The sequence below is a fragment of the Populus nigra genome, chromosome 1 (assembly GCF_951802175.1).
Source record: "Populus nigra chromosome 1, ddPopNigr1.1, whole genome shotgun sequence".
NCBI lineage: Eukaryota > Viridiplantae > Streptophyta > Magnoliopsida > Malpighiales > Salicaceae > Populus > Populus nigra.
In genome coordinates this window covers 41,276,297-41,299,254 of record NC_084852.1, presented here as the reverse complement: position 1 = coordinate 41,299,254, position 22,958 = coordinate 41,276,297, and the positions used below count along the sequence as shown (strand labels likewise).

At 35.8% G+C, this 22,958-nt stretch overlaps 3 protein-coding genes and 1 pseudogene across 3 annotated transcripts; all 4 read right to left on the bottom strand.

Annotated features, from left to right (window-relative positions):
- Positions 1–1,761: 1,761 nt before the first annotated feature.
- Positions 1,762–5,251, bottom strand: LOC133680954 (uncharacterized). The gene is made up of 5 exons (XM_062104016.1): positions 5,119–5,251; positions 4,573–4,839; positions 3,267–3,398; positions 3,006–3,122; positions 1,762–2,452 (listed from the first exon to the last, which is right to left on the bottom strand). Exons 2-5 carry the CDS (start codon positions 4,837–4,839, stop codon positions 2,114–2,116), a joined length of 855 nt encoding a protein of 284 aa, XP_061960000.1. The 5' UTR covers positions 5,119–5,251; the 3' UTR covers positions 1,762–2,113.
- A 3,922-nt stretch (positions 5,252–9,173) lies between these two features.
- LOC133700348 (osmotin-like protein OSM34) lies at positions 9,174–10,195 on the bottom strand. The gene has a single exon (XM_062123850.1). It carries the CDS (start codon positions 10,114–10,116, stop codon positions 9,376–9,378), a length of 741 nt encoding a protein of 246 aa, XP_061979834.1. The 5' UTR covers positions 10,117–10,195; the 3' UTR covers positions 9,174–9,375.
- A 3,781-nt stretch (positions 10,196–13,976) lies between these two features.
- Positions 13,977–17,022, bottom strand: LOC133682057 (thaumatin-like protein 1; annotated as a pseudogene).
- Positions 17,023–18,426: 1,404 nt separating this feature from the next.
- On the bottom strand, positions 18,427–19,388 carry LOC133702315 (thaumatin-like protein). Its single transcript, XM_062126636.1, has one exon. It carries the CDS (start codon positions 19,310–19,312, stop codon positions 18,635–18,637), a length of 678 nt encoding a protein of 225 aa, XP_061982620.1. The 5' UTR covers positions 19,313–19,388; the 3' UTR covers positions 18,427–18,634.
- Between the last annotated feature and the right edge of the window lie 3,570 nt (positions 19,389–22,958).

Below are 22,958 nucleotides of genomic sequence, written 5' to 3'. Positions count from 1 at the left end.
GTCTCTACTCAGTTTTCATGGCATTTCACTGCAAAAGCTCCTGAAGGATCCAACAAAGATGAGATCGATGACCCAGTTTATGGTTCTTCTTATAGAACAGTTCCAGGTGGGCCAAACCCACTTCACAACTGATTAGAGTCTTGTGGTTAGTTAATTAGTCTTTATTTTTGTATTCAGTTGTATAGATATCTCTTTTGCAGTTTATATCGCTCATCTTTACTTCTTTTTTTCTCTCTTTGCTTCAAATATGTATAATTGAATACAGATGAAAAGGATTGAACAAGTGTTTTTCTATGTAGTTGTGATTTTACTTGATTGAATTGTAGAAATTATGATGAAGTATTTCGTACATGAAGAAATCTTCGGATAGTTTCATGTTAATTTCTCTGCTTTCTTTCGTGTCCTTCTACATCTACCAGTATCAAGCTACAGCAAAATTTTAGGAGATGAGAAAGGTAAAAAAATAATAATTGTGAAATGGGGAGTGAATACCTATAAACTATAGATAAAGTACAAGAAACGGTCTAGTAAGTTGGCTGTAGTCACCGACTATATGTGTGAATACCTGCAAGATCCTGTGCTGGTTTACAGAAGAAGTCAAACCATAAATATAGCAGCTAATATAAAACAATAATTGGCCAACTGATTTTGGATTCAATATTACTTTATTGCTATTAGAGCCTCGAGGGTGGGGAAATCTTCCATACATGAATAAAAGAGAGCAAAGAATAACGAAGCAATATTTAGGGTTCATATGCGTGCGCATGCCAATTGTTTTACGCTCAAGAAGTCAACCTTCCATTATATTTAATTTGCAAGGATTCCGAGATGTATCTTCCATTATTAAAAATGAAGGATTTTACTGCATATGCAAACTACCATCTGTGGAGTTATTTCTCTACTTTATATAAGAATAGATAATAGGTAGCATGAGACCAAAAGTTAGCGTTGGCAAGTAGTCGAGCAAAGCATGCAGAAGCCAAACCAACATGGAGACAGATCAGAATGATCGAATCACTTGCATGGGTCCCTGAAAACAAGAGGAGGATATATCCTAACGTATGGTACACCACTTTTCCCGGTCATTAATTAATATATCTTCGAGAATAGATTTATGAGATCGCGTTAATCATCAAGAAAAGTTGCTTCTGCTTTCTTGCGAAAGGATTTTGTAGAAGAGATGCCAAATACAATATGACTCATTTTTTTGCTTAAGCAAGAAAGAGCTTCTTTTTTGTGTGGGTGTTTAAGCAAAACATATAATGTGTTTGTGCTTGTAAACGTGAGAAACGGCAAGGAAGAATCAGACAAAGCTTGATTACAATTTAAGTCATTTCCGATTAAATGCAATAATCTATAACTCACATAGAATTCAAGCTTGTTTTAAAATTTTAAATAGCCAAATAGCACGCCTGGGAACATCTGCATAGTGCTTGGTTGGTGTACTTGTTTTTCAGCTTAAACACGGTTTATACGGTCCAAGTTTAAAGACAGAAATTTCGTTGGCACACAGACCCACCATAGGTCCATAGTGGGTTACCAACGAAGGGCCTGGCACCAGGGCAAGTAGGCGACTATGGACTATAAAGCACCATCTAGAGGGTGCCCATCAGAAGCCTTTTTTTAAGGCCCTGGCACAAGAAGGGCCAGGAGCTAAAGCACATCACCTAAATTCAGCTAGTCAATGGTCCATTTAGGCCCAATTTCTTATTCTAATCATAATATCCATGCCGATCTCTTTAAGAATATTTCACAAAAAAATAAAAAAAGAAATCTTGAGCATTTAGATTTTAGAGCACTTGTCCAAACAAGAAAGGAAAGATACCAGAATAAGGAACTTTGCAAATTATCCTCCACTATAATAATGGGTGTTGTGTCCAACGTGAACAACGCAACACTGTTTTATGGGCAAAATCACAATGGAATCAGAATATCAGACCAAACAACTGGTATTTAGATGATGAGCGTACATAAAATTATGACGGGCAGGACACACTGATATGAACTCCAGAGCACAAAGGCATCCGGCAACTTTGCATAAGAGTATATTGCACCTCAGCTATAAATGATCATTTCTGAGACTCAACAACAGAACATTCTAGCCCCCAAAGTATCAAGAACCAAGGTTTTTAAAAAGTTCTGGAAGATGTGCATTGGTGAGCTTAGTTCTCTTGCTGATCTCATGCTTCTTCTTCTTGGCCTTTTGCTTAGTGGAAATGCCCTGAACCTGAGCTGCAGCCCTCCTCTTTGCAGTATTGGTCGCAGGTTTCATCCCATTCTTCTGGAGATCCTTCTCAATGTCAAGCATATCGCGAGGCAACTCAATCCCTCGAAAAAGCTGTTTAAGGTCATCATCCACCTTAATGACCATCCTAGGGTCATTTGGGTAGGCAATATCCTCCTGCGAATCGAAGTTCGATAGCAGCCAAATCTGGCCTACAGCTTTCAAAGCCTAGAATACAAGTACAATTTTGTTCAAAATTCTGCTTACCACACTGAGTTATCATCAATATTCATCATACAGACAGACAAGAGAGGATGCGGTGCTCAAAAAACTAATTCAGGCTCTACTAATTTTCAAGAGGAAAAATTGCGCCAATCTGAGCCACACCTTTAAGCTTGTTTGGGATCAGCTCAAAATCCTTAAGGTCAGACCAAGTTCTTCTCTACTGGGCTTATCTATCAAACAAGCCCAACTAAATAACCATGTGAACTTTTTGAAGATTTTGCTTACATCAAATTGAGGAAAAGAGCTCTCAATTGTTCCCTACTAGCCTCAGCAACAAGCAAGGACCACAAAAGGCAATACTATATAACCCACCAATATTTCCAGTACAGGTTACAGATTTCATTGAGTTTTCATTTATGCAGACAACCTTCAAAAGTTACGGAAAAGGCATTGCATATGTGCCTTCTCTATAACGGTCATGTAAATAAAAGGACCATGTAAATATATGCATAAACCCACCAAAATAAAAAACAAATTATTCAGCAAATAGAGATACCTGCAAGTCATCCATCACACTTGGGTATGCATCCTTGAGGTCAATGACAGCAATGCCCTCTGGAAATTTCCGTATCAAGACAAGGAGTTGACTCTTGTCCTTCAAATCATGCTTGGACTATAGACAATCAAAACCCAGAATGTCATCCTCCATTAGAGAGGAAAAGGAAGGCAGTTATTAAATCAGTAACAATGATTTAATTACTGATCCAAAAGTGTGCCAATCTATCAGGGTTTGCAGGTGCATAATACTGAGAGTCACCTTGTAAGAGAAGCGTTTCCCATCGTAGTGCACTTTCGGATTGTTCCTCAAACTGTCAAACACGGCTTTGTTGGAATTCATATCAACGTAACAGTGGTCATTTATTTGTTCTGGAGTAAAGGCTTGCCTTGTCTGCAAGCAAGCAAGCAAAAATAGAGAAGTCATAAGGAAGGTGATGCTTCCCAACTCCTCTCAAAACAGGACTAGAATACCTTATCATGAGATTTGAGATTTAACAAGATCAGAAGGGAGAGAAAAATGAAAGCAGAGAAGTGAGAAACATAATTCCTGCCACCATGATGCATGACGAGCAATTTTCTTTTCCTGGAGCATAATGCATGGAAAAGAGCCAAAATGAAGGGGGTGGAACAATCTAACTCGTGGTGCAGGATAAGCTAAGAAGACACGATCCTCTAAAATCTAAAATATCAGTAATTTCAAAAGATTAACCAAAACTTAAAGCTGGGGAACTTCTCAAACAGTCAAAAAAGGCTTCACATGCCTTTTCATGACATCTAAAATCTCACAAGAGAGCTGGAAAGAGAAAATGCAAAATACAGCATGTCATATGTGAATAAAATGGTGTTCTAAAAGTGCCTAAAAAATAGAGCAGCACAATCCTAGGACACGGTCCAAAAAAAGCACCAACATGAATAGGAAAATAAAACACTCACAAGGAAAAGACTCCTGAAACATTCACCCCCTCTTATCAAGTATTGCAACTTTTTAACACCTATTCTTTATCTTAGCTTTCTTTCTTAGGCAGCCAACATCAGCCCAGGAGCCTTAACCTTTCACTCCCAGACATAATCCACTCAGCAGTGAAGAGCATCAACTATATCTCCCCCAAAAACCAAACATTGTAGAAGTAAATGACCAATTAAATCCCCATGTCTCATTTAAATCATCTATCATCCAGGTCCATGAAAGTAAACACCAGAAAACATTATTTTAAAGTTTTGCAAAGTTATTCCAACACTCTGCACTATTTTTTTAACCAATTTCTTCCACAAAAGCACCATAGTTCACATTAACAGAATTCATTCGCAACTAATATTTGCATACATTCCATGTTGTGCAATGATCATAGGCAATCACATACTCAAAAACTCGAAAATACCAAACACCCCTAGCTTTTTTTTTAATACAAGGCAGATGATTCATTATCTTGATTGACCCAATAACTTACATGCACCTAATCCTTATCTTAAATTTTGCCATGCCAACAATGTTCAATAAGACCACACGAACGTCATGCAGGACGCTGAAAGGAAATCACAACAACAGTTAAGAATTCAAAGATTACCTCTAGAAGCAGGTCTATGACACGCTTGATTTGAGCCCCGGCAGGGGCTTTTCGAATGCTATTAATATGCTGAAGCCTCTCCGTATCATTAGAAAATTTGACAGCAGGAGCAGGAGTCCTCGCACTGGTAGATGGCGCTGGAGCTACGGCAACCGTTTTTTGAGTCAGACTGGATTTAGAAGGCCTTGATTTCGCAATACTTGTAAGCGTAGACTGACACTTCTCTTGCTGTTTCTTGAATCGATCTAATTGTTCTTGCAGCGCCATCTAAACATAAATTTTTTTAAAAAAATTGCTTCGATATCAGAATTTCTATGAATTAGTCTTATAATAACAATCTCTTTTATGCAGTTTCCTTAATATTCGAATCTGATTAAACACAGTCGATTGGAGAAAAAGCCAAATGCAAACCCTAACTCTTTTTATTTTGAATCAATTGGGCTGGATTCATTTTAAGATTTACAGGAAATCGATGATGGTTTTGGAATTTAGAAGTAAGCGCGTGTTTGGATTGCAATACAGGGGAGAGGTAGGTAGAGAGAAAACCTTTGCGTTTGGCAGTGCTAAACTCGGCGTTTCGAGATGCTTTGCTCTCTCCCTCTACCTGCTGCTGCTTCTTGGAAAAAAGAACCCAATTGGAAAACGAGTGCTGCTAAAAAGGAGGAGAGAGAAACTTCATGTATATATACCCAATTGCTACTCTGAATTCCTACAATGCCCCTCTCTCGTGTAAACATTACAACTACTACTTGACCATGGAAGGGTGGCCCAGTGAACTATATATTTCTCTTGACTGGATTTATTGGGCTGATCTCCGGCCACTTGGGAGTGGGCTTTTGTCTATAGGTTATCTGAATTTAAGCACGGATTCAATGTGCTTTCAACCGAATTAACACAAGGTTTTTTTTTATTATTATTATTATTATTTACAACCAAATTATAAATTCACGGTTCTCTTTTTAATCTTTCCCTAAACAAGTGTTGAGATTATGTGATTCTTAAGCAATAACAGAAGAATTCATTCCCAACTTCTCCTCTCTTCTTCTTCTGCTACTACTTCTTCTATCTCCCTAGGCACTTACTAAGCTACACCTTCACAATTGGTATCAGATCCAAATTCAAGGCCATTAACTAGCAGCAATCACTCAAAAATCTTACAATAATGGTAGAAAATAACAAGTTAAAGGCTGCTGAGGAACCCTACAGGAAGCTGGATGAAAAGCTACAGTACAACCACTAAGAATGGCAAGAATTTGTGGTTAAAAACAAAGAACAATGGTTAAAGAAAGATAGAAAGATCGATCAGATGAATCTGCAAATTGAATCTTTGACCACTCAATTTCAAACCTTATTTGGCTAGTCAAATGGTAGGAATAGAAGTAGGTGCTAACTCAAAAGGTATTTTGGCGACTTCAAACATAAGAAAGGATGCAGTAATTAATACATCTCACGAAAAAATTGTATCTAGATTTAGAAGTCAGAATCATGGTGATAGCTTGATAGGTCAGGAGTAAAGTAAGATGAGGAACATTCCAACACTGTCAATGGTTTGATTTACCAATGTTATGGGGAGATAATCCTTGGAGCTAGTTAAGAAAATACATGAAATATTTCAAGTTCAATCTAGTTCATGCACAACAATGGATATAATTAGCTTTATATTATCTCGATGGCAATGCAAAAGTATGGTATAAAGGGTTTGTGCATGGAAATAAGGTCATTTTCAAACAAGTATAAGAGTCAATTAGCTTGTGCAACAAACAAGTGTGAAAGAATATGTGGAAAAGTTTGAGAAGCTAAAGTATTTTATGAATGTTTTGATCCTTTCATTGCTTGAAATATATTATATTTCAAGTTTCATCAGTAGATTGAATGATGATACGAAGTTGATGTAAAAATCCCAAAACTAATTAATTTGTTTATGGCTTTTTAGCAAGCAAAAGCAAAATGGTAGGAAAAGTCTACCCAATGTCACAGCATAGCTAGAAAAAGTAAAATCTACAGATCATCAGAGTTTGGTTACTGAAAGTTTATATATATAGTAATTAATTTTAAAACCTATGATATAAGTTAACCGAAAAGCCTTCATAGATTCAATCCTTCCTTCAATAGTGAAAGACCCGCAGGTAATTATGTTAAAAAGAAAGAAGAAAATTAACATCACCCACAGCATGGCACAACATAAATGAATAATCTAGTGCTTCATTCTAAGTATCAGAATATTTTTTTTTAGCTGGTTTTTTTTAGCAGGCTCTTTTTTTTTTTTTTTTTGCTTTTGGTTTTTTTTACATGTTTTTTTTTACCCAAAATTGATTTCTTCTTCTTTTTTTTGTTTCTTTTTTTTTTAATTTTTTTTTAAATTATCTTTGCTAATTTTTTTAAATATTAAGCTGATTGAAAATTTAACTATGTAGTTTTTTTAAAAAAACATTGTGGATTGCTATAATATTCTCATACATTGTTTTTTTTATGATTTCTTTATTTATTTTTTTCAAAATGGTATTTGTAGATATTTTTTTTATATATTAAGTTGGTTGAGAATTTAGCTTTGTAGTTTTTTTTTAAAATAAATAATATGGATTGCTATAGTGTTTTCTCTATATAGTTTGTGTTTTGCTGCAGTGTTTTTCAATATATTTTGTTTAAAAAATTATCTTTATCGAATTTATTTTTTCAATATTGAGCTGGCTAATAATCTAGCTTTAGCTTTCCCTGTATGTTTATTTTATTTTTATTTTTTTTTCAAAATTGTCATTTTTTACATATTTTCTTTTTTTTGTTTTGTTTTTTTTTCAGAATTATTTTTGTTGATTTTATTTTTTTACTATTGAGCTGGTTGAAAATTTAGTTTTTTGTCTTTTTCTTTAAAACACTGTAGCTTTCCCCACGTGTTTTTCTTTAGTCTTTGTCAGTTTTTTTTTATATATTGAGCTGGTTGAGAAATTAGCTTTGTAGCTTTTTTTTAAAAAAATACTATGGATTACTACAGTGTTTCCCTTACATGGTTTTTGTTTGGCTACAGTGTTTTCCCCACATGTTTCCTTTTTTAAATTATCTTTGTTAAATTTATTTTTTCAATATTGAGTTGGTTGAGAATTTAACTTTAGCTTTAGCTTTCCCCACTTTTTTTTTTTTAAAAAATTTCCCCATGTTTTTTCATTATAATTATAATTATATTGTATTGTATTATATAACTGTTTTTTTCTCTTTTTTTTTAATGAATTTTTTTGTTTGATTTAGTTTGTTAATTTTAATTTTTTTTTATTTAGTTATCAAATTTTCATGATACGAATCTCGGGTTTTATGGGTTAACCTGATTTGACGAGTTATTTTTTTTATTTAGTTTAGTTTGTTAAAGTTAATTTTCTTTCTATTTAATTATCAGACTTTCATATTTTCACGACATGTATTCTGGGCTTGACGGGTTAACTTGGTTTGATGGGTAAACCCGGTTAATTGTAGGTAAACCTGTCATTTTTTTTCTATTTAGTTATCAAATTTTCATGACGCAAATCCCAGGTTTTACGGGATAACCTGGTTTAAAAGGTTGACCCAATTAATTCAATTTTTTTTCTTTTTCTTCATTAGTTTTTTTCTTCCTGTTGATTTTTTTCTTTGTTTTTTTAATTAATCTATTTAATTATCACACTTTTATGACACGACCTTATAGCCAGACCCACATCTAATATTCTTGGATTCGGTGTTACAGTCAGACTCACTTAAACTTGGGCCATGTAAGTTTAATTTTATTATTAATATTATAAATATTACTCTTAGGTCAGGCGTTGCAGCCAAATCTAAGATTCTTGGGTATAACTTTGCAGAAAAACCCAAGATTTTTAAATTTTTATTTTTTTTAATATTTTTTATACAAAAAAAATAACTCGCGGCATCGCGGGTATCAAACCCAGTGCTTTATTCTAAATTAAGTCGGGGGTACTGTTCTTGGAGGGACCCATTCTTTTACGATATTTCTTTAGCTTTTCTAGATGCACAAAGTCGTGAAGATAATCTGTGCTTTATATATGTTTTAGCCTGGACCCTTAGACTGGTAAATATTAAAGAAACCTATCCTGATATTTGATGATACCTCTGATACGATAGCATATTCAAGAAGATATTTTAGCTATTGAAATTGAGGACTTCTGCGTGGAATAGCATCTACCTTCTCCATTCCTTCACCGCACATCCATTGCATCTGCCTTGTAATTTTGTTGGAGAAAACTTGAATGGATGTGACAATATCAGAAGATGGTGCAAGAGTTTGAAAATTTATGGTAATTGTTGAAAATATTTTTTTGGTTGAAAAAATATTAAAATAATATTTTTTATTTTTTAAAAATTATTTTTAACGTTAACCAATAAAAAAAATAATTTACAGCATATTTAATTCCATTCATTCGTTCCATAGTAAAGATATCGGGCCATCAAGGCTAAACAATTAATATGGTGATCTTACTGGAGCCGGTGAGAAAATTGAAAAAAAATAAATAATTAATACTGGAATAAGAAAATTTTGTGTTACTTGTCAATAGTAACGAATTCGGTCACTGAAAAATATGCGGCAACTCGGTCATCAAAATAAAGTTAACTCATAGCCATGTTACTAAACATCTCTTTATTTCACTCTTATTTTTATTACAGTAACAGGCAGGAACGAAACACACAGACTCGTGTGTTTCGTCCTTTTAGGAGGAAAACAAAAAACACTGCGCAATACATAATACACGGGCCTCATTTCACCAGATTTTAGAGACATCACATAGTATTATACATCAAGTCGTCAACTATGTTCTTAGCTTCTTACTCTGCACGCTTTTCTTCAACCATCTCCAAGGGGAAATGAGGAGACCCCCGAGGGCAAAAGATAACCCTATAGTTGGTCCCGCCAGGGCATGTAAATGTGCTTGAAGGGTCATCCTGGGGATAGCTATAAGAAGTAGGGCACCTATCCTTAAAAAACCTTGAAAATTTGGTAGGGCCACAGCTCCCCTGCCCATTAGTGCAGCAATATTCGTTAGTTTTGAACACGGAACATGGGTTATTACAACCACCAGGAGCCCTCAATTCATTAGGACATTGCCCATTAATATCTGCTGTGCAAAGAAGCGCTTGACACTTCCCTGAGCCACCGCCTGATGTTGGACTAAATTCTATAGGGATATTAAATCCATCAACAAGCGATATATCATAAAAATCCAAGTTACCAAACTGATTTAATGCATATTCTGCTAGAGTGTTGGGAGGGACACCCCAGCCTTTGCACTGTAGGCCACCAGTACAATCCCCAGTTTGGCAACGACCCTGACCACCACCATCAAAGTTACAATTTGTCCTGCCCCAAATACGAGCCATGGAGGTGCCAGCAGGCACATTAAGATTCCAAGTTTGGCCACGTTCTAGACGGCGTCCACCACCAGGTGAGGCTGCGGCCCACACAGTGTAAGGACAACTATTTCGGATTTCGAAGGTGGCTGCATTAGTAGAGATGAAGAGAAGGCTAAAGAGGAGGGAGGAGGTGAGAAATTTGGTTAAGTGGCTCATGGTTGATTACTTGATACTAGCTTATTTGAATCTGTGGTTTGATTCATGGTGTCATTTATGGTCTTTATATAGGGGAGGGGCGGCTTTTGGATTCCTATACATTATGGCAAGTGCATTAGAAATAGAGGCGGCCCGTGCCTGCCTTCCTAGCTATATATTTTATTGATAAAAAAAAATATAATAACATATTTAAAAGAATACGTTTGTTTCTCTGATTTCTTGTATTTAAATTATAAAACTAATATTAAAATAAATTTATTTGAATATAGTAAACTGACATGCAGGTATATCTTTAAAATCATTTTAAAAACGATTTAATATCGGTTGATATGAAATAAGCAAGAACATGAAAGTCTATGTTGATGATATGTTGGTTAAAAATATGACTTTTAAACAACATGATTTATGAGAGATCTTCTTTGTTTTACAATACCATAAATAAAGTTGAATCCCACAAAGGATGTCTTTGCTATAAAATAAGGAAAGTTTTTAGGATTCTTGGTTAGAAGTAGGGGTATCGAGCTTAATCCTTAGAAAATCTAGACAATACTAAATATAACTCCTTCTCAAACAACGAACGATGTACAAAGATTGATTGGAAGAGTTGCTGCTCTCAACAGGTTCATCTCTCGCTTAGGTGAACATTTCATGAGAGAGCTAGGATATGTGGGTTGGGAACTAAGTCTTTTCTTACTCCTCATGTGTAAAGCATATATGTTCCCAGCTATTTTAATGTCAATATTAGTGTTGGTTTCACCACTCTCCTGTTAAGTTCGACCTATTACCTCTATTTTAGATTCTTATGCAACCCCCCCCCCCCCTCCCCAAGCTTTTTCCTTTTGAGATTCTTCCTTCTTCTCCTCTTTAAAGGACGATGAGGGTTTGGAAGCTTATGTCTTCTTGATCTTTAATTGTCTTAAAGAGTTGGGTTCACTTGTAAACAACATAGATAAATATCAGTATAACAACTATGTTGTACAAAATAAAAGGAAAATGACAAATTATCTTTCATGCCATATATATTTTCATCTAGAGAATACCATTCAACAAATTGAAAAAGCATTGAGAATTATTAGCAAGATTTCAGATCACGTTCTTCTGGGTTGGACTCAAAGGAAAAGTAATATTATCTGCAACAGACACTTTTTAAATTAGAAAATATCCATATATCTTTTTATTAGAGGTTATAGAACCATGATAACACACTATGATCTAATCACTTCTTTAAATTTTTACTGATAGTGACCAGCCTCGAAAAATATCTTTCAGAGGAATTTTGTGTTCTTCTCTTGTAAAAGTCTAAAACCATGCCATACTTTTTCTTTAGCGTTAGAAGAACTAGACGGACTTTAATAATAGTCCATCACGTAGCTATATACAATAGGGAATCATTAATGTAGATGAGGTTAAAATCTTATCTTCTAAAGAGTGGTTTGTGCATTATAGAACCAATCATGTTCCGCATGGAGATTTCGGATGAATTGCAACTTCAACCCAAATACACAGCACCAATAGAATGTGTGCTGCTTTTACTCTTTTTGAACGTGCTGCGTTTCATCACGTAGACTTTTCTCAGTGTGTCCTACACGGTAGTTCTTATCTTCTTATAAAATCGAGTGGCCAAATTAAGGAATATATCAATAAAATATAAATTTCCACTTGTGAACTGCTCCCTTTGACTGCGTTTTTTCCACTATCAAAATTCAAAATATTCAGATTTTGAGTTATTAAGATAATAATATTAGTTTCTCTCTTCTTAAACTGTCCCCTCTTTTCTTTTTGAACGCCTGATCATGGGTAACGAGTTTATTTTTTTATTTTTTAATTATTACTATGATATAATGTTCTCCTCTCCAATTTTGAAATTTTCGTTTTGTTGAAATTATTTCTCATACACATACATGATCCTCATCCAGCTTTAAATTTCACGGCCCCATGAAATTAAAAGGCTGGATGGTGATCATGATCCTACAAGATGGATATAAATGGCATATGCTAAATGCTAAAGCTTTGTTTGTATTTACTTTTTCATGTTGTGTAATAAAAATGTATTTTTTTTTATGTTTTTAAATTATTTTGATGTACTGATGTTAAAATAATTTTTTAAAAATAAAAAAATATTATTTTAATATATTTTCAAATATAAAATATTTTAAAAAATAATCTTTATTAAATTCTGACAATCCATAGTATTAGAAACATAAACAAGCAATTCTGAGAGATATAACACAATTAGTTAGGTTCTGAATTTACTTTTCAGAGATTACTAGTTTAAGTGTTATAAATTTCAGAACCATTAAAAATTTATATAATTATTAATTTTAAAATTTTGATAAATTAGTTAAGATACGTGTAAACTGGTATGATATTCAAAGCTAAAAAAGAAAAAAACATAGGACGGGCAAGTTGAATGATTTGACTGCAAATCAAAAATAGCCACGCACTCAATTCTGGCTTTTGAAATTTTCAACTTGACTATTTACAACTACAATAGTGACTCGGTGAACTACATTAATAAAGAACCTCCCCACCCTAACCCCACCCCAGATGGTGATTGGTGAGGTTGGGGGTTCTGCACTTCCCCCACAAAAATATGATTTATTTTAATTAATAACCATCAGTTTCAATTTAATTTGTTTTCATGGCATACTTGAAAACATGGCAAAAGTTTTTTTAGTGTGTTTTTTAGAAATATATTAAAATAATATTTTTTTTATTTTTTAAAATTTATTTTTAATATTATTATAGTAAAACGATTTAAAAATATAAAAAAATTAATTTAAAATAAAAAAACAAAAACTTTTCAAAGAACGGTTAGACCGCACTCCATAAAACACTTTTAGTTTCATCTCTCATCCATCTTTGTCCCTCTTCATTATTTCCCTACTTTGTGCTATGCGGCATAATAAAATTTATTAAGGATCTCAGTTCTTGAAATACCTCCCTTAATTGCATGGTTTTGAATCTGGTCCTGGTCCTGTCCGGTATGTTAATTTGGGATTCGGTTAATCCGAAACTGAAACTAGATTGAGTTTAAAAAAATAAAGAAAACAAAACTTGGGATGACCTGACGACCAGATTGACCCGGTCAAAAGTTCGGTTACAACTCATTGACTGTTTTTTATTTATTAAAACTACATCATTTTAATTTTTTTAAAAATTTAATTTGGATGATCCGGTAATCCAATCTAAACCTAAAACCCAGACCTTAGACAAGCCGGTCACGAACGAAGTTTAAAAAGTATGCTTAATTGAGTTTGAGGATTTTATCGATTAAAACCGTCGGCAATGATAAATCCTGCCTTTCTTTTCCCACACCAGGTAAAATTGGGTTTGTCTCATGCTTATTTAGATTCAGTCTTTTCTCTGCTAGTGCATAAGCTTTAATATCCAACGCAAACCATTACAATTTTTGCCAAATTGTGGTGCCTTGTTATTTACATCCAAACATGATTGCGATAATTTTTGTTTTTAAGTATTTTTTTAAAATATATTTATTTTAAAAAACATTAAATTAAATTTTTTAATATTTATCGATGATTTTAATGTATTTATATTAAAAATCAAATATAAAATTTTTAAAAAACTTATTTTGAATTATTTTTGAACAATTTTTTTAAAAAAACAAACAATACACCACAATAACAAAATTTACACTAATTATAATAGGAAAGAAGCAAAAAGGTAGTAATAATAGAAATGATTACAACCAAGAACAATAGCATGATGCGAACAGTAAATTATGCAACGAGTTCTATATTGGCTTATTCATCGATGAAACTTAACATGGGCACAACCGTACTAGATGCGCACAGATTATTTGGACTGGTAATATGGTACAAGCTCGTACTATATTTATACTATATATCTTCCGTACTTCGTGGATAAAATGTAATCCTGTAGGTGGTACCACCAGGGCAAGTGAAAGTGCTGGTTCGGCCTATAAGCATCAGGACACCTATCTTACAACCTGGAGAAATTATTTGGGCCACAACTACCAGGCCCATTAGTGCAGCAATATTCATTGGTCTTATAAGCCGTACATGGGTTGCTGCACCCTCCCGTAACCCGCAACTCGTTAGGGCACTCACCATTAATATTGGCGGCGCACCGGATTCCTCGGCAGGCACCGGAGGTTGGGCTAAAGTCTATTGGGATGTTGAACCCATCAACAAGTGAGATATCAAGAAAGTCTAAGTTGTTGGGCTGGTTTAGTGCACCTAGGTTTTTGGTGGAGAGCCGTAGCCTTGGCATTTTAGCACTCTATTGCAATCACCATTCACCAGTCTCAATTGGCCCTGGCCATTAGCATCAAAGCTACAGTTAGTTCGGCTCCAAATGCGAGCCATGGTGGTGCCAGGTGCGACATCAAGGTTCCATGTCGGCCGCCACCGGGTGAAGCTGCAGCCCAGATAGGGTAGGTGCATTGGTTTACAACATCAAAGGTGGCTGCATAAGCTAAGGCGAATAATATAGGCCAAGGGAAAAGAGAACCGGAAGGGAATTGGTGTGGGCTAATTTTGGTTTTAAGTAGCTTTACGAGCACTTTGTGTTGGCTTGTATTTCTGTGTTGCTAGTGCATATTGTATGAGGTATTTATTTATGTAGCCTCATGTAGTCCCAAATAAGTAGCCTACCAACTGGTTTTTGGGTTGAATAATTAATTAATTAATTAGTTTTAATAATTTTATTTATTTTCTCTGATCAAGATAATTAATAGTTTATACTTGGTACTTGATAAATTAATATGACTTGTGACTACTACCTGCAAAAGATTTTTTTATTATGGAAGTAGAGACTCTCCGATACTTAAATAATTATCTTTTTAGAAAGAGAAAATACAACAATATTCTAGAGAGAGATGCTTTGAAAATATATATGCAATAGAGAAATGAAGATCGTGAACTTTTATTTCAAATGTCTCATTGTGTATTTATAACCCAGTTGTTTTGTCCTTTTTATGGAGATGAGTGACTGAAATGTAATTTTATCATTGTGATATTTTAAGTTGTATTGTGAGCTATATTCCACTTATTTTATCTCGCTAAAAGATGAAGACATGACAAGTCATGAAAGACTTTAATACATCTAATGGTGTTGGCGAAATATAGACTTGTTTAATTAAACTTATTTGTTAAGACATAAATCATCTAAGATTTTATGTAAAAATCTATATAATTGATGGTGTTATATTAGGGTATTGTGTTTGAATCTGTAAGTGTAGCGAATCTAGTCATGTTTGGGTTGTGATGACAAAAATCTTTAGGCTCGACACTTTCAGGAAACACGCGTCAGACCCACCTTGTTAGCTTGACAGGCCAAGCTATTGGGCTTGACAGCACCTGTCAAATCCAGATGATGCCTTGGTTTGGATGGCGTCAAACCCAGGTTGCGCCTGGGCCTAGCGTACTACTAGGCCCAAGTGTTGTGTGTAGCACTATTTGTCAAACCCAAACATATGGTGTGGCAATGTCAGTCCACAACATTGGGTCTGGTAGTGCTAGACCCAGGTGTTGTTCGAGATTGGTTGCGCAAGGGAAAGACGCATCATCCCCAGTGCACCCTACCTAAGGTAAGTTGCATTGTTGTTTTTTTTTTTTAAGTCGGGTTTCTATTCGTTGGTCTTCTCCAAGGTTCAAGGCAGATCTTTCTTCATGAGAAAGTATCTACCTTATTGGGTTAAATCCTCATCATTCTAGATTCTGAATTTTAGCATCGCATTTCTACACTTTGTATCTTTAATATCTAAGGGTGTACTTTATCGTGTAATTTTACACCTCACAAATATTAAAATCTACATCTAGACCCTAAAAAAAAGATTGGAAAAAGATTTTTGACATGTTGGTCAAATCCTAATGCATAATCATAAACTGGTTACGATATTCATTTTTATTTTTTTTAAAACATGAAAAAGATGCAATTTTTGTTTTCATGAAGATATGCTTGAAAAAATTTTAGGATTTGGCTGTATGCAATAAAATATTTTTTCTTTTTGAAAATGTTTTGAAATTTTATTTTTTTTGAAATATTTAGGAGAAAACCAGGTATTTTAATACCTGAGTTGTATTTTACAATGTAAATATACAACCCGATATTATGCAAAATTGGTAGAAATATATTTGAGAAAATCATATTTTTTTTATAATGATTTTTGAATTTTTTTAAAAAACAGGGGCCGGGCCGGATCGAGCCCAGCCATTTGGGCTGGGCCAAAACTAGCCCGGCCCAAAGCCAAGTTAATTATTTTGGTCGCTGCATGCAGAATGAATTCTGCATGCAGCGACAACAGTAGTGAGCAACAGGGGCTGTTGATGCAAGGCAGGGATGGAGAACCACCTGAGGCGGTGAGGGCCTGTGGTCGTGCTGGCGGCGACGTTGATGGATAGCTTGGCCGCCGGAGTTGCTACTGAGCAGGAAGAAGAAGTTTGCAGAGGAGAGAGAAAGGCCGGAAGGAGAAGAGAGAGAGAGTCGCGGTGGCTGCTTGGTGGTTGTGCTGGCTTCCTGTGGTGGAGCTGGTGTTCGTGGTGGTGTATATGCTTGGTTTGTTGGTATTCTCGCCGGAGAAGGCAGTTGTGGAGAGGTGGAGAGAGCTGCAGAAGGCTGACGGGGAAAGAAGGAAAATGGAAACAGGGGGCGAGGCTGGTTTTTTGTGATTTTTGGACCCGATTTTCTCCTCACTCAGGCTATCAAATCCACCTCTATTTATAGGCGGTGGAAGAGGGAAATCATGTCTACACTAGAGAAAAATTTCAGCCCTTAATTCATATGAGAAGGATCCCAACCGTTGGCTAAAAGTAAGGATGGTGCACTGTCAAATTGTCAAATTTGCAGCTGTAGGCTGTCTGAGTTGGCCTCTTTGGGGTGGTTCCACATCCGTTTATTTACTAGTGAGCCAGTGACGACCATACCTGGATATAGAGGGATGTCTGATGATCAGGTTCATGCAAGTTTTGGCAAATTTGGTGGATATTAGGTATATTAAATACAGCTGCAAAGTAGGTAACCGAACTAGATGTTTTAGAGAATTAAAGAAGAAGATGAACAGTGCCAAAGTTCTGATTTTGATCAAAATTCATTTCAGTTCTTCCTCTTTTAATTTCTTTTAATTGAACCTCTAATTGACCCTAAACGTTTTCAATTAAGACCCTAATGAACTTCAATTGGAGCCCTGAAGTTATGCGCCTATTACGATATGGTCTTTGGTCTCGGATTTCTTAGCCCCTAATTGATCCCAAAACTTTAATTTTCTTGCAATTTGGCCCTTAATTTTAATCAATTAACTTGAAAAAAAATTAAATTTGGTTTCTTAAAATCTCAATCTTCTCAATGAAGCCTAAATTAAGCTCCCAAACTTAATTTTTCACCAATTAAGCCCCAAATAAAATTAATTTGACCCATTTAAAGTATAATGAAGTCCTTACACTTAATTAAATCCTTCAATTGGACCCAAATTAATTTTTAAACATAATTAAAATTTAATTTGGCCCATGATTAAATCAAATTGGCATATTAAAAATTTAATTATGTTCTTAGACTTAATTTTTATGTAAATTCATTCAATAATCATTTAATTTGACCTTGAATTTATATTTTTTTCTCCTTTATTGGGCATAATGGGGTATAATTAGGCCTTGATTTCTCGGCCTACTTTTTCCACGTTGTCAGCTTTTATTTTATTTTTTAATTTTTATTTTTTTAGAAAAAAATTTTAGAAAATGAGTTATGACAGCATTATAGCTGAAATAAGGACAAATTCAGACTTAATAACACCACTTGTACGTAAGGCTACTATATGTAGGCCGTCTTAGAATGAGCACAAAGCTGGAGCTTAAAGCTTGGGAAATTCTTTTGGTATAAAAAAAAACCCTTTTTCAAAGCATCTTATGAACTGTTTTGTGTTAAGTCCTCTCTTAATTAAATTGGAATAATCGGTGGTACGAATTTCATGTCACTAATATAGTAAATACTGCAGATTTGTGGTAATTGTGAAGCTGTTTCAAATTTCATTGCAGACCACGAGAGTCAAGGGAGAGTAGGGGTGGTGCAATGTGGAGTTGGCAATCAAATGAGAAGTTATAGATGCTTCACCTTGTTACGTTTACTGAGATTTTTTTCTTTGGAAACTTGGGTTTCTGTGCTTGCATTTTCATGCTACGCTAAAACAAAATAATATAATTTCCAGATTGATTGTAACAAATATTTTCTGGGTTCTGTATTGTTCGATCTGAAAAGCTTCTCTCTGTGTTCAGTGAATGGAAAAATGAGAAAAATATTTATGCGCGATGGAATCATGGGCGACAAGCAACAGGATTTTAAGATTTTCAGCATCCATGAATAGAGCATTTATTGAAATTCATGTGATAGAACATATATTGAGCACATCACTACATGTGCTTATGTGCTCAGAGGCCTTTAATTAGCTCTCTTATTCCACACCGCTATATATATATATATAGGTGTGCAATACCTTAGTTTGTGACACTTAACATTATCACTGACTAGCTAGTAGCTACTAGGTTCATGGGCAGAAGATAACCTTATAGTTGGTCCCAGTGGGGCAGGTAAACAAACTTGTAGGATCATCCTTAGGATAACTATAAGCATCTGGGCACCTCTCCTTGAAATACATTGAGAAAGGAGTAGGACCACAGGTGCCTGAATTGCAACAATACTCGTCAGTTTTGAACACAGGACATGGTCCATTGCACCCTCCAAGGACCTTCAATTCATTAGGGCACTGTCCAACGATATCTGCTGTGCATTTGATCACGCGGGTACAACCTGCAGAGGCCGAGCTGAATTCCATAGGAACATTAAATCCATCAATGTTAGAGATATCAATGAAATCTTGGTTTGCAAATTGGCCAATTGCGTATTCGGCTAGGGTGTTAGGGGGTGAACCATAGCCTTGGCATGCTAGGAGTCCATTGCAGTCACCAGTCTGGCAGTTGCCCCTTCCAGCACCATCAAATTGGCAATTGGTTCGAGCCCAAATGCGTGCTTGTGTGGTGCCAGGGTCAGCACTAATGGTCCATGTCTCACCATTGTTAAGTTGCCTGCCACCCCCAGGCACAGCTGCAGCCCAAACCGTGTAGGGACATTTGTTTGTTATATCAAATGTGGCTGCATGGACAGAGGGGAAATGAAGGGCAGCAAAAAGGAAGGAAAAGATTGAGAGGGTTTTAAGGGAGCTCATTCTGGACTTCGAGTGAAGGCAAGTTCTATAGGTTTTTTGTTTTTGTGGAAGCTAGTGTGGGTGAGGAGATGCAGATGCAGGGGGGGTTTATATAGCAATTGGGTTGGCTATGGCTGCTTTCCACGCTTCAATGTGATTGGGTGATTAATTTTCATTTGCTGGAAAAATTAAGGGATGGTATTGATGGGTCTGCTTTGGCTTGACTTTAATACAAGACAAGTAACGAGGTTGCATATACATAGCATGTGTTCTCAATCCATCAACCAAGATATTTAATTTGAGGGTAATGAATTTTTAAAATTTTGAAAGCAAAATTAATACAAAATTCTATTTAATAATGTTGCTACTTAATTTTTGACCCATGTTTTAATAAATTTTCAGAAAAAATCTAAAAATAGTGAAAAGCATTGAAAACCCAAAAAATACATTTTTAATATATTTTTAATACATTTGCATCATTTTTAGCATTTTCAGCGTCGTCTAAAAAGAATTTAAATTTTCAAAGGTCTTTCAAACGCGTTCAATTTTTAACGCATTAATTTTAAAATCATTGATTTTTCTCATTGAGTCGATGTTGATTTGCTCGTTTTTAAAAATATAAAAAAATTAAAAAAATCAAATTTATAAAAAAAAAGATGAGGAATGAATTTTGAGGCTCAAACAATAATTTTACCTATACATAGGGAATTTTACAATTAAAGGGGGGGCAAAACTTAATAGGGAATTTTACAATTAAAGGGGGGGCAAAACTTAATATCTTTTCTTTTCCCCTGCACCCACTGCGCTGAAGAGCCGCTCCCCCCGGGTCCAAGACCATTTTTGATCCCTCTCTTTCGGCTGAAAATCAGGGGAGGAGCCTAGACAGCAGCCCCACCTTGTTTTCACTTTCCAGCCGACAGGAGGCTCCTCCCTTTTGGCTTTTCTTCTTCCCCACAGCAGCTGGCAACAGGTCCCTGGTCCCCGGTCCCCGGTCCCTCTTCCTTCCCCGCTGCTCCCTTTTCCTTCAGATAGGCAGACCTAACGTATGAAAAGGGGAGAGGGAAGAGAGTTAATTCTCGGCTGCATCTTCGCTAGGCCAGAGCCCTCACTTGGCTGGAATTTTTTGCCTTCTTCTCCCTCGCCCAGCTGAGACTCACAGGGGTTGATTCCCCATCCCCCACAAACCAGCCACCCGAAGACCAGCCCCTTCGTCTCCCTTCCCAGCTTGAAATTTTTTTTTTCCCCTTCACAGCTGCCATCCACTTCCCTCTGCTCCGCCAGCCTCAGCCCCTCTATTTTTCCCTTCAATCGACAGACCCACACAGCCGAACAGCCCTCACACACATCTCCCCTCCCCTTTGATTTTCCACTTCCCCTCAGCAGTCGAGAACAAGAGACAGCCCTCATTTCCAGCTTCTTCTCCCAAAACAGACCAGCCCCTCCCTTTCCTCTCATTTGCTCAAGCCACCGCTCTCTCCCTTGGAACACAACAGCCATCAACAAACCAACCCCAAACATATCTTCAACCAGCTTCTCCTTTACAGCAGCTTCAACAGCCCCAGCTCGCCAAGATCAAGCCGGCCGCCCCCTCACCAGGCTCCTCTCCTCTCCTCTCCTCTCCATTGTCTTCCTCAGCGCCCCCGTCAGCTCCAGTGCTGCCGCCGCCCAACCACCAGACCTGCCACTCAAAGTAGAGGAGAAGACGGAACCCCTAACGAACTAACCCGCCGTGAAGTAGATCCGAAGAAGAAGGGGGGGCGAAGTCGATCTGAAGAAGGAGAAGAAAGAGCAGATCGGAGAAGAAGAAAAAAAAACAAAATAAAAACAACTGCTTGTTGCGTTTCTTGGCTTTGCAGGTGACGTTACCTCTCACTGCCGGCAGGGAAGGGAAGAGAAGAAGATAGCCGACCAGATCCGTCCATCCCCGGCGTTGCTTGCGGCGGCGCGTGAACCCACGCGCCTCCAGTGGCGGAGGTGCGTGGGAAGACGCGCCACCACTGTTCCCGTGCACTGTTCCTGCATATTCCAGAAGCCTTAGGATGTTTTAGGGGCTGTTTTGTAATCTTAAATGGTTTGATGTAATTTTTTAGTTAGCATTGAATTTTTATTATTTGTATTGTGGATGTAAAAAAAAAGAAAAGAAAAGAAACAAAAATTAATTAATTAAATTTTTTTAATCATTTATTTTTCATCTCAAACAGAAAAGTTTTAAAAATAGAAGAGTTATTGTGGATTAAAAAAAAGAAGAGGCGGCAAACATGCTTTCAACTTCATGTAGGTTATCAACTAATGGCGTTATGATGAAGAGACAAAGGGACTCAAATAATATATATAAAAAAGTAAGAGGATCTAATAAAAAAAATAGAAGAATACAGGGACCAAATCCCAATTAAAACCTGAGATTTTTCTATCGACACACAGCTACGTGGAAAATCTTGTAAATGTGGTCGAGCCGTCTCGGCTTCTTATTATGCGTAGAAAATTCTTCAAAGGCTGCGACGATAATACGCGGCACCGATGAAGGTGAAGGGTGCCTAATCAATGAGTGTTAGAAGGAAAGCAATTTTATGTCAGTGCTGCCAAATCTCGGCGACTGGAGACTGGGAAGAAAAGTCTACAGAAATATCAGCAAGGATAATTCTGGCATCAACAATTACTTATTCCCCTTGATAACTTTTTGGCGTTTCCATTGATCCTGAAAGATAATGCAACTTTTGGATCTAAGTTTGAGGAAACGTGATTTGTATGGAGTTTTCAAACACATCTAATTAAATAAAAAAAATAGGTTAAGGTAGCTTATTATTCATATGAACAAAGTTTCCATCTCATTTTAGTTATACACTGTATAAATAAACTCGATTAATTTAATAATATGATTTTTTATGAAAAAAACATTAATAATAAATAAAGTGAATAAAAAGAAGGCAACAATGAATTAGAAAAAATTAACTTTCAATATCATACTCGGGAAGAAAAGAAAAAAAAATCCATTGAAGACTTGCTATTGCTTTATCATGATTTGTTTTAAAAATTAATGAAAATTTTTATAGAAAACAAATAAAAAAATAATAAAATCTAATCTCTAATTAAATAATTATTAAATGATGAAAATAAAAGATTTTAACACATCTAATCTAATGATAATGATATTGGCAGAGCGTAAACTTGTTTAATACACTTTCATTGATAGACAAATATGCCAATTAATGAAGACAATGAACATGAGATTGTTACATACAATAGTGGAACGACTTAAACAAATTTCCAAAGTTTTTATGGACGAAAGTAATCGAGGGGAGAAGAAAAAATGCACTGAGAACTGACTTGGAGACATCAAATTAATGCAAATACGGAAACCCACACAGACTTTTTTAATAGACAATGACTATGAGATTATTATTACATACAATAGAAAGTCACTCTTCACCTCTATCGTAGTTTTTGCCCAGCAAATGCAAATACGAACACCAAACTGGGCATTGATCATTTTTTTTTTTTAGTTTAACGTGGGTGTCCGGGCCAGCTTGCGCGCATCTCGACTAATTTCACGGGCCCTGAAGTTAACGACCATGTAAGCCTCCAGTGGCTATCATATGAGCAACCACATGGCTCGAACCTGAGACCACAGATGGAACAAACCTCTTGATCCCAAGCTTTTATCACTGGG